The sequence below is a fragment of the Leptopilina heterotoma genome, unplaced genomic scaffold, assembly GCF_015476425.1.
Source record: "Leptopilina heterotoma isolate Lh14 unplaced genomic scaffold, ASM1547642v1 Lhet_123, whole genome shotgun sequence".
In the NCBI taxonomy this organism is placed as follows: Eukaryota; Metazoa; Arthropoda; class Insecta; order Hymenoptera; family Figitidae; genus Leptopilina; species Leptopilina heterotoma.
In genome coordinates this window covers 3,868,107-3,884,460 of record NW_025110842.1, presented here as the reverse complement: position 1 = coordinate 3,884,460, position 16,354 = coordinate 3,868,107, and the positions used below count along the sequence as shown (strand labels likewise).

At 27.6% G+C, this 16,354-nt stretch overlaps 2 protein-coding genes across 3 annotated transcripts; one reads left to right on the top strand and one right to left on the bottom strand.

Moving 5' to 3' along the window:
• Nucleotides 1-1,213: 1,213 nt before the first annotated feature.
• LOC122512500 lies at nucleotides 1,214-13,189 on the top strand. Of its 2 annotated transcripts, none has more exons than XM_043628368.1 (2): nucleotides 1,214-1,890; nucleotides 11,295-13,189. In XM_043628368.1, the coding sequence occupies exons 1-2, from the start codon at nucleotides 1,265-1,267 to the stop codon at nucleotides 13,003-13,005; spliced, it is 2,337 nt and encodes a 778-aa protein (XP_043484303.1). In that variant the 5' UTR covers nucleotides 1,214-1,264; the 3' UTR covers nucleotides 13,006-13,189. The 2 variants fall into 2 exon arrangements, with proteins under 2 accessions (XP_043484303.1, XP_043484302.1); XM_043628367.1 differs by lacking the exon at nucleotides 1,214-1,890 and adding an exon at nucleotides 10,218-10,343 and having other exon boundaries at nucleotides 10,578-13,161.
• On the bottom strand, nucleotides 13,147-16,263 carry LOC122512502 (macrophage receptor MARCO-like). The gene is made up of 3 exons (XM_043628370.1): nucleotides 15,932-16,263; nucleotides 13,778-13,887; nucleotides 13,147-13,605 (listed from the first exon to the last, which is right to left on the bottom strand). Exons 1-3 carry the CDS (start codon nucleotides 15,943-15,945, stop codon nucleotides 13,295-13,297), a joined length of 435 nt encoding a protein of 144 aa, XP_043484305.1. The 5' UTR covers nucleotides 15,946-16,263; the 3' UTR covers nucleotides 13,147-13,294.
• Between the last annotated feature and the right edge of the window lie 91 nt (nucleotides 16,264-16,354).

Sequence of the window (16,354 nt, the reverse complement as noted above, 5' to 3'; positions counted from 1 at the left end):
AAGAATTTTACAACTTAAAAATTCCAGAAAATTGAATTTTTGAGGAATTAGAAATAATTTAATTTTAGAAAAAATTGTTTATATATCTGATGTCTGATGAAATAATATTATTATTTCTTAAAATTCCAATTATAACGCTTCAAATATTCAATTATTTTCTAAAATTTCAACTGAAATTTTTAATAATAATTATTTTTTTAATTTTTAGTTATAATTGTTTAAAAATACAATTGTATTTAAATTTTTTTAAAAATAACTTTTAAGGCAATTTGAACAATTATTACATCAGAATTTGTGCAAAGCATGTTTTCTAAAACTGTAACATCAAAATAGTTCAAATGTCCTTAAATAAATATTAAAAAACTTATTCTTATTGATTTTTCCGCATGAATTAAAACTTCAATTAATTTCAATGAAAAACATTTTGAAATATGTAACTATTTCTAAATATGACAATTCTTTCAATTTTATTTTTAATTTTTGAATAAAATTATTCAAATTTTTTAAAAATTTTAATAGACGAATAATATATTTGGGTGATTCTCCACGAAACCGACAGTTTCATGTCCCTTGGGTTTCTTAAGAAACAGATTGCACATATGGTAATGAATTCAACGTGAAAAAGTAACTCTAGTGATTACAAAAAAATCATATAGCCACTTTAATTTATAAAATTAAATATTTTTTTAAATGCAGATTTAGGAGTCAAATTGTCATGGTGAAGCCTGTCCCCAAGGTCAGTTATAAAACAAAAATAAATATTTTTAGTAAAATTCTTAAATAAAAACAATGATTGATAACATTTTTTTAATATCTAAGTGTGTAAAATTAAAAAAAATAAATTTGGTTGTAAAGGATTTGGTTTATAAAAATTTAAAAAAAAAATTTTTTCCGTTACGATCATTATTAATAATTTTTTTTAAGATAAAGGGTTCACAAATAAAAATCCATGGTTGGTCGAAAAATATGTTTAGTTTTTGATGTAAGAAGTTCTATTGATAATTTATGAAAATTATGTAGTTACTTATAAAAATTGATGCTGTAATTTATAAAAACTATTGTAGTGTGAATCTCAATGAAAAATCATAATGTCGGTAGTTTATGGAAATTTTCAAATACTATTTGGGATGTTAAATAAGAGTAAAATTAAACATAAAAAATTTAATATTTTCAGTTGGACAACTTCTAGGATTAACAAGTTTCAAAACAATACACCGAGACATAATATTCTGAGGGCAAAAAATATTAATACAATTGTGTCATAATGGAAAGCTTATCTTATTCAAATCATCATATGATGAATTTCCAATTTCTCTCTGTTTGTCACTACATTACCAGTTTTGGTAAAATCTTTTACAATCTGGATTTAATTACCCAGGAAAATCAAAACGATTCTGTTTCTGTATTGAACACCCTTTTCGAATACATTAATAATTCGGAGAATGAATCTGAGACAAAACTCCAACTCATTCGAAAAGCATTAAACGGAAGTGATCTCTACGGCGGAGGCGAAAATGAAACACTTGACATGAAATATGTTGATGAAACATATCAGTACATCATTAGTAGTGCTTTGTTCTCACACTACGGAAACATTGACGGTTACTTGGCTTCCATAATTAATCAAGCAGATAACATTACCTATTCGGCACTTAAGGAAAACGTATTTTATCAACTATCGCAAAACTACATCAGTAATGATTATTGTTCACCATCACACGTTAATTATCAACTCACAAATTTGACAATTAAAAAAGTGTTCAATGAACATGTTTGGTCAATGTTTCCAGAACCGGAACAAAATATGAAAATAATGGATATTAATTACATATATGCAATGATTGGTTTAAAAATTATTCGATCCATTCAAGGTGATACAAAAAATTTAACTTTTGAGAATTATATTCTATTAGCTCAATTAACAGATATACAAATTAATTTTGATAAAACGTATCAATTAACTATGGAATTATTTGCAACACCGGCTTTATTTTATTACGCTTCTAAATACAAGCAGAAATTTTCTGATATTTACAAAAAAAGTGTAAATGATGAAATTTTGTTCGAAATATATTCCAAATTTTTTTATTTCGTTAACTTTTCGAAAAATAACATTCTTAACAGGGAATTTAACAAAATTCTCTATTACAAATTGAAAAAATTAATGAATAAACTTGAAGTTTTTAAATTGGATATTTTTCTTAAAAATCATTATCAAAATGCTTTAGCGATTTTTAGAGAAATTGAAGAGAATTCCTTGGAGCAGCTTTTATTAGATGATAATGTAGTACAAAAGTTTACATTAAATGCTACTATGGAATTGTTGTATGTTTTCTATCAATCAGTAGATTGCAAAGTATGTATTCCTGGAACAGTTGGAAAATATGGTGGAATATATATTATTTTTTCAACAATTGAAAATGGTAAAGTAGATACTCATGCCCTAGAGCAAAATAGTAATACTTTAAATTTACATTTAAATATAAGGAGGGAAAAGATTTTTGAGGCTGCAATGAATAATCAATTCTATTACGGAATTAGAAGTCAAACATTTTCTTCTCGGAATGAATTTATAAAAAATATAGCTCACAATTTAAGTCTTGAACTTGAAAATGATTTATTACATAACTACAATAGTGATTCTGGAATAGAAACTTTGGACAAGGTAATGTCTTTTGTTCCTTTCTATACGTGTATTGACGGTATGAATTCCAATGACAAAACGAAAGCTGCAGTAATTTGTAAACCAGTGGTCAAAAGTCTTCTCCCATTACCTCAAGATGCATCAAAAAATATGTCTGATGTGTGGAGAAGTATGATTACTCAAATAGGACAACAGACTTTTAAAAATATCCTCAAAACAAATATTAATTATGCAAACATAAGAATCGAATTGAATGAAATTTACAGAAGAGTTAATAATTTATTTTTTAATTACGGTAAACAAACTAAAGTCGATATGAGCAACTTACAAGCAGTAAATCCTGGATTTGAACTATCATTCCAAATGATCGGCTCTTTTAGTAAAGTACTTCCAGGAGTAATAAACGCATTACGTTTCAGATTTTCGAGCTACCCTAATGTAAAAAATCTTCTTTTAACAATAATGAAATCTGAAATTCATTTATTAGACAGGCATGCAGCACTAAATCATAATCAAACAGCATTGATCTTTAGATATCTTTATCCCGGAGGTTCGAATTATTTCGGGCCTTTATGTATATCTTCATTTGGAAGAATTGCTGAATTTAGAACCGTAGAAGGAATCAAATTCAAAGTTCCCGTCATATTTGATTCAAAGGATAATAATATATTTTACAAATTGTATAATCCCAAAACAGGAGAAATATTTAAAACAGAATTTAAAATGCAAGACAATAATACTCTTTCATTATTTTGGATTTATATTGAAGAAGAGGTACAATTGCTTAAAGAACTATCTAATTTTTATGCAGACCAAACTGCAACTGAGTTGCACAACAGAACAAACAAGATTGATTCAAAGGAAATTAGCACTGTCCCAATTATTCTGGACAATTCATCGTTTATTTCTAATAGTTCCGATAAAATTGACAACAACAACAGCGACAATCAGAAGGTTAGTTTAAAAGATGCAATCAATGTACTTGACAATCAAAGCAATTCTTCGTTAGACCCTAATGTTTCCAAAAAGGCTGAAAGTGTCGACAACGACAAACGAAAGAATAATTCAAAGCAAAGTAGCAGTAAACCCGCTAATCAAAACATTTCATCTTCAGCTCCTAATCTTTCTAATAAAATCGACAATGACAACATTAAGAAGAACAATTCAGACGAAAGCAGCAATGACTCTTCTAATCAAAACATTTCATCGTTAGATCCTTTTGCTTCTAATATCACAAAGAATGAGGTAATCGAAAAACAAAGGATTGATTTAAACGAAACAATCAGTGAACCAGCTAAACAAAACATTTCATCTTCAGCTCCTAATCTTTCTAATAAAATCGACAATGACAACATTAAGAAGAACAATTCAGACGAAAGCAGCAATGACTCTTCTAATCAAAACATTTCATCGTTAGATCCTTTTGCTTCTAATATCACAAAGAATGAGGTCATCGAAAAACAAAGGATTGATTTAAACGAAACAATCAGTGAACCAGCTAAACAAAACATTTCAGAAGAGTACGACAGCGACAAACAAAAGAATAATTCAAAGGAAAGTAGCACAGTGAACCCGCTAATCAAAACATTTCATCTTCAGCTCCTAATCTTTCTAAGAAATTCGACAAGGACAACATTAAGAAAAACAATTCAGACGAAAGCAACAATGAATCTTGTAATCAAAACATTTTATCGTTAGACCCTTTTGCTTCTAATATGACAAAGAATGAGGTCATTGAAGAACAAAGGATTAATTCAAACGAAACAATCAGTGAACCAGCTAAACGAAATATTTCAGAAGAGTACAACAAATGGAATGTAACAAATAACATGTTCATTGATGACGTTCTGTCTCAAAAGGTATTCCATCAGTTTAATAATTTAGAATCTGCAGAAAGTGCAATAAGTTACATATTTACTGGTGCCTATAAACAAATTGTAGAACCTGTTTTTAAAAATTATCACAATACACCCAAAATTAGAGAACTAATTCGATTTGAGGATTATTACGTGATCTATTCATATCTATACAACAATTTACTATGGGATTCTGATGCACCGAGACGAGTTGCCGGTGCAGTCCGCAGACTGGCTCTAAGGCAATGTCAGCAGGAACAATTAGAGACTTCGATTACCATTTATTCTGCCGCAGATCTTGATGATGATAAGTCTGATGGAAGTGTAATATACATTAGAAAATGTCTTCTAAATTTTGTTCATTTGCAAAAATTCTATTCTGATCGAGAAAGCGCTTTAAGTAAATGCAAAACTACAAATATAGTATTGTACGAATTGCAGGTTAAAAAATCGTGTGGAATAGTGAACCTAACATCAATTTTACCTGATCCAAATGTACATTACTATGTTCCGGAGGAAACTGTACTAAAGATAATTAATAGATCGGAGCAAGAAATTAATAAGACAAATGTTTCTGTAGTAAAAATTCATAATGAAAAATTACCTAAAGATAATCGAATCGACAGATTAGTTATTGCGCTGAAAGATATATTTTCAAGCGATACTAAATTTTATGCTAACTATACGAAAATTTCTAAATTTCCTTATATCCGAAATTGCCTTGTATCCTAAAGACATCCTTCTGGCTTATTATGTCATTTGAGTGCCTCTCGAAAGGACATAGATGTCCTAAGGACTTCTAAACACATTCCATATCCCAATGTCCACAATAATTGTTTGCTTTTAGAATGAAATGGTTTTCAAAAATATTTTATTTTGGGGAAAAGATTGTAACTTACTAACTTTAATATTTTAAACTTAAAAGTAAGATTTGTCTAAAAGTGTGTTTTTGTTTCTGTTCAGTTTTAATTTCTTTCTTTAACTTCACTGCGTATTAATAGTTGCTAAGTAATTATTACTTCTCTACATTCTGCTTCTAATTAAAGAATCATATAATTTGAAACTTAAAATAATCATGTTTATAAATTGCAAAATTTATATTATTTGTATTAATGCTAATATTAATATGCTTGAATAAATAAAAATAAATAATTGAGAAGAAAGGGAAATTTTCTTTATTATTAGAAGATACGAAATATAAGGTCATCTATATTTTGTCATTCTCCTATTGGGTCTTCACTTAGATGTAATACAATTTTTATCACAGTGACCCAAAGGTGATAAAATTGGGTGGTATGACGTAGTTACCTTTGCAAAAGGAACCTATAAAAGGTGCCACCCTTGCCAAATTAGTTAGTCGAGGAAACGCCTTTGAGATATTTAGTCTAGAAGTCGCCATCGAATTAACTTTGTCACAGTCCAACAACCGTGACCAAGTTAACTAGTTGTGTACTGTCGGGGATTTGTTCTTCGACTTTAGTTCGGAAAATCTCTTCAAGTACCAAATACATTTCTATTTTTCTAAGGACTGCATTACCTCCACATGAACGTCAAATCAATAATTCGGTTACTCCTAGGCTAATAGTCTAAGAGCTGGCTACATAAAAATGCATGTTATAAGGTACATGAAAAATTAATATTTAGATAGGTTCCATTTGAGTCCCTGAGTACCGAATGCGAAGTCTGCCTGCGCGTTCTGGAAGATTAAGCCCGCGAATTGACGGTCGAAAATGATAAATTTGATAAGGAAAACATGTGATAAAGGTCATGGATAAAAGTTATAAAATTTAAAAGTATTTATCACCAGTAAGCTTATAAAATTTTGGCAGACAATTTTTTGGACGACAAAGTATTGGCAGACAGTGTCAAAGTTGCGTAATCCGTAGTGAAAAAAAGATCATAAGAGTCATGGCTAAAAATTAATGGAAATAGTTAATGAACTCTTATGGAAGCTATATGTCAAGTGGCAGACAAAAATTCGGATGATAACATCGAGGCAGACAACGATAAAAAGCGCGGTTCCCATGCGATTTCGCTGATTTCGCGCTATTTGCACTAAATAGTTAATTTTTGAAAAATGTGAAATTTTTTTGGGCTACATTAATTTTTAAACATAATTTAATGATTTTATAAACTTTTGAATGAATATGATTTATTTTAAATTAAATTTTTTATAAAAATAAAAAAAATAAAAATTGAAAATGTGATTTTTGTATAGAATTATTAATTTTTTTAATAAATAGATAATAGATTGAAACTTCTGAGAAAAATGTATCCTAATTTAAAAAAAGAAAGAGCAAAATCGGTCAGTTGGTTTAAAAGTTAGAGCAACTTTTCAGAATTTGAAAAGTTGGTATCAATTCTGGCGTGAGCGATTGCTGCCGCGTGTCGCTGGATTCCCCCACTCTGCCCACCTAAGGAAGGTGAAATCTCGCACTCACTTTTACCTCTATTTTAAACAACTAAATAGTGCAGTATGGATTCCATAATTTTTTTGGTAATAGTGTTGTTAAGAATCTTTATATTTGTATAAAAAAAATTGTAAAATGTTAATAAATAAAATGTCACGATTAGAAATATTTAAAAAAAATTATTTCCCCCCCCCTTGGAGTTAGGTGCAATTTTTTTCTTTTAAAATTTCAAAAAAATATGTTTAATTAAATTACTTTTTTTCCCGATATTATGAAACAAAAATTGGCTGAGATACGCTTAATTGTTTATAGTGGGAAATATTACCTCTTTTCTGCAACTATTTTTATGCAAATAAACAAGAAAAATCATTTAGTGTGTATATGTAAAGGATAGATCTCATCTTCGCAAGTGAAACGATATTTTGAAAAATGTGATTTTTTGAGTTTCCTTCATTTTTCATACATAAAAAGAAACATTGTTTTTAGTAAACAAATGGATTTATTTAAAAACTATTTATCCCATTGGGCTCAAATTTGATACACTCTTTAAAGGTATCAAGGGCAATACTTTCTGTCAGTTTAAAAGTCATCTCATTAAAATTAAACAAATTATTAAACAATTAAGAAATTGCAATTTTTATCTGTTTAAATTAATCAATCCAATCAAGAAGAGTCTGAAGGTACAAATCTTTATACATACACTGACAATTTTATTTATTAAAAGTATGAGTTATTAATTGTTTTCATTTTTCAGCTGACATAAATGAAATCGAATCTGAGGATGATATCGAGTGCGACAGTGAAGAAGATGTGGAGGAAATTGAATCAGATGTAAATAATGAAGCATAAGATTCTATTTTATACAATTAAAAAATTTATGCTATTAATTGATAAGTTCATATTATCAGGAAAGTATAATATAAAACTTATAATTTAAGGTTAAGTGTGCATAATTATATTATTATTACAGTCTTTCGTAGAAAATTTATTATAAACATTGAGGTAAATATTATTTGGCGAAATAAAAATTAGTATTTAATAATTAAGTAAATTAATTTAGTAAATTTACTTCAAAAAGTTAACATTGTATGTATAAATTTACCGAATACAAAACACTATTGTAGAGTGAAATTAATAAATCACATATGACACTCCTTATATTCTCAAAATCACTATTAACTGTATTTCTTAATTGTTTAATAATTTGTTTAATTTTAATGAGATAGAGCTTAAAAAGACATATAAAATGATAGGTCGCAAAAAATTTTCAATTATTTGTTCATGAGAAAATTAATTTAAACAGATAAAAATTGCAATTTCTTAATTGTTTAATAATTTGTTTAATTTTAATGAGATGACTTTTAAACTGACAGAAAGTATTGCCCTTGATACCTTTAAAGAGTGTATCAAATTTGAGCCCAATGGGATAAATAGTTTTTAAATAAATCCATTTGTTTACTAAAAACAATGTTTCTTTTTATGTATGAAAAATGAAGGAAACTCAAAAAATCACATTTTTCAAAATATCGTTTCACTTGCGAAGATGAGATCTATCCTTTACATATACACACTAAATGATTTTTCTTGTTTATTTGCATAAAAATAGTTGCAGAAAAGAGGTAATATTTCCCACTATAAACAATTAAGCGTATCTCAGCCAATTTTTGTTTCATAATATCGGGAAAAAAAGTAATTTAATTAAACATATTTTTTTGAAATTTTAAAAGAAAAAAATTGCACCTAACTCCAAGGGGGGGGGAAATAATTTTTTTTAAATATTTCTAATCGTGACATTTTATTTATTAACATTTTACAATTTTTTTATACAAATATAAAGATTCTTAACAACACTATTACCAAAAAAATTATGGAATCCATACTGCACTATTTAGTTGTTTAAAATAGAGGTAAAAGTGAGTGCGAGATTTCACCTTCCTTAGGTGGGCAGAGTGGGGGAATCCAGCGACACGCGGCAGCAATCGCTCACGCCAGAATTGATACCAACTTTTCAAATTCTGAAAAGTTGCTCTAACTTTTAAACCAACTGACCGATTTTGCTCTTTCTTTTTTTAAATTAGGATACATTTTTCTCAGAAGTTTCAATCTATTATCTATTTATTAAAAAAATTAATAATTCTATACAAAAATCACATTTTCAATTTTTATTTTTTTTATTTTTATAAAAAATTTAATTTAAAATAAATCATATTCATTCAAAAGTTTATAAAATCATTAAATTATGTTTAAAAATTAATGTAGCCCAAAAAAATTTCACATTTTTCAAAAATTAACTATTTAGTGCAAATAGCGCGAAATCAGCGAAATCGCATGGGAACCGCGCTTTTTATCGTTGTCTGCCTCGATGTTATCATCCGAATTTTTGTCTGCCACTTGACATATAGCTTCCATAAGAGTTCATTAACTATTTCCATTAATTTTTAGCCATGACTCTTATGATCTTTTTTTCACTACGGATTACGCAACTTTGACACTGTCTGCCAATACTTTGTCGTCCAAAAAATTGTCTGCCAAAATTTTATAAGCTTACTGGTGATAAATACTTTTAAATTTTATAACTTTTATCCATGACCTTTATCACATGTTTTCCTTATCAAATTTATCATTTTCGACCGTCAATTCGCGGGCTTAATCTTCCAGAACGCGCAGGCAGACTTCGCATTCGGTACTTAGGGACTCAAATGGAACCTATCTAAATATTAATTTTTCATGTACCTTATAACATGCATTTTTATGTAGCTAGCTCTCCGTCTATAAGGGGTGTTTCATCTAATTTACATCGACACCTAGACTCCGGACCTTTCACTTTGACTGGTCCGAAAACCATTTGAGGGAAATCTACTGCATTCTCTGTTTCTGCTAGACAAAGTCATTTCCTCGACCTCACACTGAAGGATGTATCGCTTGTTGGGTCTACGACTCTAAGAATAATTTTAAGAGGTAAGTAACTATTACTTTTAAATTTTGCTCCCAATTAAATTCTCGATTGATGTTGGTTTCGTTCTAAGGTATAATATTATAATTATATATCAAAATATTATAACATGTCATTTATTTTGAATAATTAAAATAATAAATATTTATGCTTTTTAAAATTGTTGTATTATAAGATGTTGATTTTAAGTTGATTTCAAAATTAATACTTGGGGAAATTGCTGCTGAAGATATAATAGAAGCGAATATTTTAAAGCGCAGTTAAACCATTTCTGCAAATAACAAAATCCTTGACAAACAAAAGCAGTAGAAGATAAATTTTTACAACCACTGACAATAAAAAATATCAGAAAAACATTTCTTCTGGTAAATGCGAAAATACTATATTATGAAATGCAATAAACACACATTTCTTTGTTTCTTAATTTAGTAGTGGTTCGTCGCATTGTGAAGTTAACTGTGTCACTTACAACTAACAAGGTAAATTTAATCATTTATTTTAATTCCATTTTTAATTAGTCGGGAAAAAGAGTTAGAATTTTGAACTTATTAACGATGAACGCAGATTCTAGAAAAACGAAATGAACTAAAAATATTGCACGCAATCTTTTAACCTATTGACACGTCATCATGATGGAAGTATAAATATACTGACAAGTATTTGAGATTTTAAGTAAGAATAAAATTATATAACAAGCAATTCAATATTTTCAGTTGGACAATTTCTAAGAATAACAAGTTTTAAAACAATATACTGGAACATAATATTCTGAGGAAAATAAAATATTAATAAAATTGTGTCACAATGGATAGCTTACCTTATTCGACTTATCAGATGACAAATTTTCAGTTCCTTTCTGTATGCCACTACATTACCAGTTTTGGTAAAATCTTTTACAATCTGAACTTGATTACCAAGGAAAATCAAAACGATTCTGTTTCTGTATTGAACACCCTTTTCGAATACATTAATAATTCGGAGAATGAATATGTGGCAAAACTTCAACTCATTGGAAAAGTATTAAACGGAAGTGATCTCTACGGCGGAAGTGACAATGAAACACTTGACATGAAATATGTGGATGACACATTTCAGTACATCATTAGTAGTGCTTTGTTCTCACACTACGGAAACATTGACGGTTATTTGGCTTCCATAATTAATCAAACAGAAAACATTACCTATTCGGCACTTAAGAAAAACGTATTTTATCAATTATCGCAAAATTACACCACTTACGATTATTGTTCATCATCACTCGTTAATCATCAACTCACAAATTTGACAATTAAAAAAGTGTTCAATGAACATGTTTGGTCAATGTTTCCAGAACCGGAACAAAATATGAAAATAATGAATATTAATTACATATATGCAATGATTGGTTTAAAAATTATTCGATCCATTCAAGGTGATACAAGAAATTTAATTTTTGAGAATTATATTCTATTAGCGAAATTAATTGAATTTCAGATTGAGAGTAATGAAACGTTTCAAGTAGCTGTGAAATTATTTGCAACACCGGCTTTATTTTTTTACGCCTTTGGACAAAAGGGAAAATTAGACGCAGGGGCAATATTGTATAGGAATGAAAAATTTTTGCAAATGATAATAATTAGGTTTATAAATTTCCTTAACGCTTGCCACGGAAGAATTCTTTTCAATGAACTTAAGAACAGTCTGTTTGACAAATTGAATAAAGTTTTTACAACATTTGAAAACACTGATGTCGCAGAGTATCGTAATACGTTCTCGAACGAAATGTTAGACTTTCTTAGAGAAGTTGAATTCAATTCTTTAGAACAGCTATTAGTAGATGGTAACATAAAGGAAAAGATTAAATTAAATGTAACTTTGAAATTATTATATATTTTCCATCAATCAGTAAATTGTAGAGAATGTATTCCTGGAACAAGTGGAAAATACGGTGGAATCTTTATTGTATTTTCAATAATTAGAAATGGGAAACTGGATTTCTATGTTCTACGACAGGATAATAATACTTTGACTTTACTTTCAAATATAAGCAATAAACAGATTTTAAATTCTGCAGCATGGAATGATGTGTATTCTGGAGAGGGATATCAAGATTATTATAAAGATCTTCATCAATCTTATCATAATTATACAATGTTCATGAAAGTTATTGCTAAAGTTGTAGGTATTATTCAAGCAAATATTTTATTGCATTCTGAAAATATTATTTCTAAAGAAGAAGCACTAGAAAAAGCAAAATCTTTTCCTCCATTTTATACATGTCTTGAGGGTATAAAATCCGATAATTATACAGAAAGTGTAATTTGTAAACCAGTTTTTAAAAATCTTCTTCTAATTCCTGAAGTTGGGGATAACATCTTGTCTACTGTGTGGAAAAGTAAATATACGGAAACAGGACAACAAAGTTTAGGAAACATCTCAAAATCAAAAATTAATTATCTAACGATATTATTCCATGTGAATGACATATACATAAAAACAATGTCGAATTTTTTTATTTCTATTGATAGAAGAAAATTCATTATTGATTCCAGACAAATATTAAAACCTGGTTTCGAACTGTCATTACAAATCTCTAATTCCTGCAGTAAAATGCTTCGAGGAATTAAGCAAGCACTCGATTCAAGCTTTTCCAGCTACCCCAATGTAAAAAATCTTCTTTCAACAATGAAATTTGCAATTTATTTATTAGACAAGCATGCAGCACTAAATCATAATCAAAGAGGACTGATCTTTAGATATCTTTATCCCGGAGGTTCAAATTATTTCGGACCTTTATGTATATCTTCATTTGGAAGAATTGCTGAATTTAGAACTGTCATAAAAATTCAATACAAAGTTCCCGTCATTCATAACCCTCTGCCTACGCTGACTGATCTCCAATCTTGTGCTTTTGATTGTAATTCCAATTGTCCCGACCAAGCGACCGAATTGTCGCTTCTTATCGATGACAATTACTTGAATAGGCAAACTGATAATCAAAGTAGCAACGACAACTACTACAATTTGTACAATCCGAAAACAGGAGAAATATACGAAATCATCTTTAGAATGCAAGACAATAATATTCTTCGATTATTAGGGCAATATAGTGACGAAGATTTTCTGAAAATAATAGATTTGTCTACTTTTTATGCAAATTAAATACTGCAAATGTGTTTCATAACAGATCAGAAAAGATCACTCTGAAGGAAAGAATTAATTTACTTGCTATTCAAAATAATTCATCGTTAGTTCTTAACCCTTCTAATAATGTTGTCAGTGAGAATGAATTGTATTGTAAAATTTACATTAATTAATTTAATACTTCTTGTGAGGTACATGCTTGTATAAATAAAATAATAAAATAGAGAATAAATGAAAAACGATGTTTTTTTTATGCAGATTCATCTTTTTTTGTCCTTTAAGACGATGCCGAACGTGGCATAACAGATTAACCTTGTTCTCCTTTTTGACCAGGAAGACCAGGAAGTCCTGCGTAACCTTTACTACCCTTATATCCACTTGCACCAGGATATCCAAGGTACCCCTTTTCTCCCTTTTGACCCGGACGTCCATTAAGACCATCATCTCCTGCTTGTCCTTTTGGTCCCACCAAACCAGGATTTCCGGCTTCTCCTTTCATTCCTGGAAGACCATTGAGTCCAGATTCTCCTTTCAATCCTCGAGGACCAGGAGATCCAGGTTCTCCTCTCAGAAAAGAGAAAGATTTGCAGCGGCATAGTTCCAAATCATGCTTATTTTCTGCAAATTCATATTTTTAGTAATTATTCTTTCTTAAATACCGAATTTCACAAAAATTAAATGGCAAATTTAATAAACGAAATTAAATTCTATTCCCAATTTGACTTTGTTTTTCAACAAAAATTTTTCATTTGCAATTTACAATTATTTTCTTTTCTTCTTTGTTACTTACCTCTCCAAATATCGTTAGCAATTTCTCGAAGACGCTCTTCATCAACAGCTGCTGTGGTTAATTGTATCGCGACAAAGGCGAGAATCGCGAATAAGAAATATTTTCCGTTTCTGAAAAGAAATATGTTTCTTTAATTTTCCTTTGCTCTTTATTATTTGATATCAATTAATACGAATGTGACAAGAAAAAATTATTTCCACTAGAATTTAAATAGTTTTTCAAGGTTCAAATACAGACAAAAATTTTGAACACTTCTTACGAGTGGCGTTCGCCACTGGAACAATTAAATGAATAGAATTTATAAGAAAATTCTTTCAAGAAATTCAAATATTTATAAAAAAATTTAATAAATTTTGGTCAACATTTTAATTATCTTTATTTTTATAAATAGCAAAATTCTTCGCCGAAATTCAAGTATATTCAGAAATTTTTTATAAAATTTTAATAATTTTCACAAATAACAATATATAGTCATCACAAGAATTCAATTAGTTTCAAAATTAATAAAATTCAATTATTTTCAAAAAATTTTCTCAATTTCAAAAAAGAATCCAATTTTTGAAAACTATTTTAATAAAAGTTCAACGCGAATATTCAAGTATTTTCTAAAATAATGAAAATTTCACAGAAATTCAATTATTAAAAATAGAATTTGCATAAATTTTTTCGAAAAAAATCATTTGTTTGAAATTTTTTAAAAAAAATTCTTCGCAATAATTCAATTATTTTCATAAATAATAAAACTCATTACAGAATTTCAATTATTTTTAATACAATTTTAATCAAATTTCACGAAACAAGTAATTATTTTTAAAAAATTTATTAAAATTCGAATTTTTTTCCCTGATTTTTAGAAAGATTCTTATTTAATTTTCTAGAATATTTTTAACTAAAATTATACTCAAAACTTTAATAATTTCTCAAATTATTTCAATTTAATTCAATTATTTTTAAAATTTAATAAAATTCTTCATAGGAATTCAATTAGTTTCAAATAATAATAAAAATTCTTCATAAGAATTGAAATAATTTAATAATTTTCATAAATAATAAGACTCATCTCAGAAATTCAATTATTCTTGAAAAATTTATTAAAATTTATTAAAATTCGTCGAAAGAATTCAATTATTTAAAAATTTGTTGATAAAATTATGTTTAAGAATTAAATTTTAAAAAATATTTAAAAAAATTATCTATGTTTGTATTTAAATAATTGAATTCTCGTAGAATTTTCTAATAAAAATTGATTTTTGAGTTTAAATTTTTTATACTTTTAATTAAAAATTCTATCAAACTATACTTTTTTGGAAAAAGCTTAATGGAAATTTTTAAAAATTATTCTAAAAGTTTTTATCTTCTAATGTATATTTAATTGAAGAATTTTCGAATAATGGAAATTTCACGTAAAATTGAATTACAAACAAAAAATATGGATTTAAAAATTCTCCAAGAAGAACTTTTTCAAAAAATTATTAAAAATAATTGATTTAGACAAAAATTTTATTTATTGTAGAATATAATAATCTACTCCGTTATTGAATTTTAAAAGGTTATAATAATAATAATTGAATTGTTCCGAAAAATTTATTAAAATTTGAGAAAATAAATGAATTTTATTATTAATATTTAAAAATTTTAATTCTTTCGAGGAATTCTATTCAGATTATTTTGAAAAAAATTGAATTTCTGCAAAGGATTTTACTATTTATAAAAATAATTGAATTCCTGCAAAAAATTTTACTATTTATAAAAAAAAATTGAATTTTTTCGAAGGATTTATTAAAATTTTAAAAAAAATGGAATTTTTTTGAAATGTGATAAAATTTTAGAAAAAAATTGAATTCTTCCGAGGAATTTAATTAAAATTGTTTTGAAAATAATTGAATTTTTGTAAAGATTTTCCTATTTAAAATAATAATTGAATTGTTTAGAAGGATTCATTAAAATTCTGGAAAATATGAACAGTAATAATTAATTTTGTACTCAATAAGTGAATTTCTTGAATTTTGATAATGAACTTATTTTAAAAATTTATATTTGAAAATAAGAAATTTTGTAATTTGCATAAGAATAATAAATTTTATTGTTTTTAAAAAATTAAATTACGATTAAATGATAAATTTAATTATTGACATTTTGAATTGAGAAGCTTACTTGAGGTCCGTCATGTTGTCAGTCGCCTGGTTTTGGCAATTTAGAAATTGTTAGTAAAATTACTTAGGCCTGAAGGTGCTTTTATAGGTTCGGTTTTCGATCAAGTTTCGACTACTATTTAATTTCCCTTTAAATATTGAAAGTGTCAATAGAATGTTTCAATCAACGCCAATGAAATTTAGCCTCACGATCGTGAAAATTTATTCAGAAAATGTGGGCCTCATCTGTGATCAGTGTTCTGCTGATGCAACAAGTGACTGCAATTGACTGCATGAATTTTCTCGGTTTTGTGGCTAAATTTCATTGGCTTCGATAATCAGTCTATTGACACTTTGAATTTAGGTGGAAATAAAATACCATCTGAATAAACCAATCAAATTCAGCGATCTGGCAGTGAAAATTTATTCAGTCGATTCGATTGAC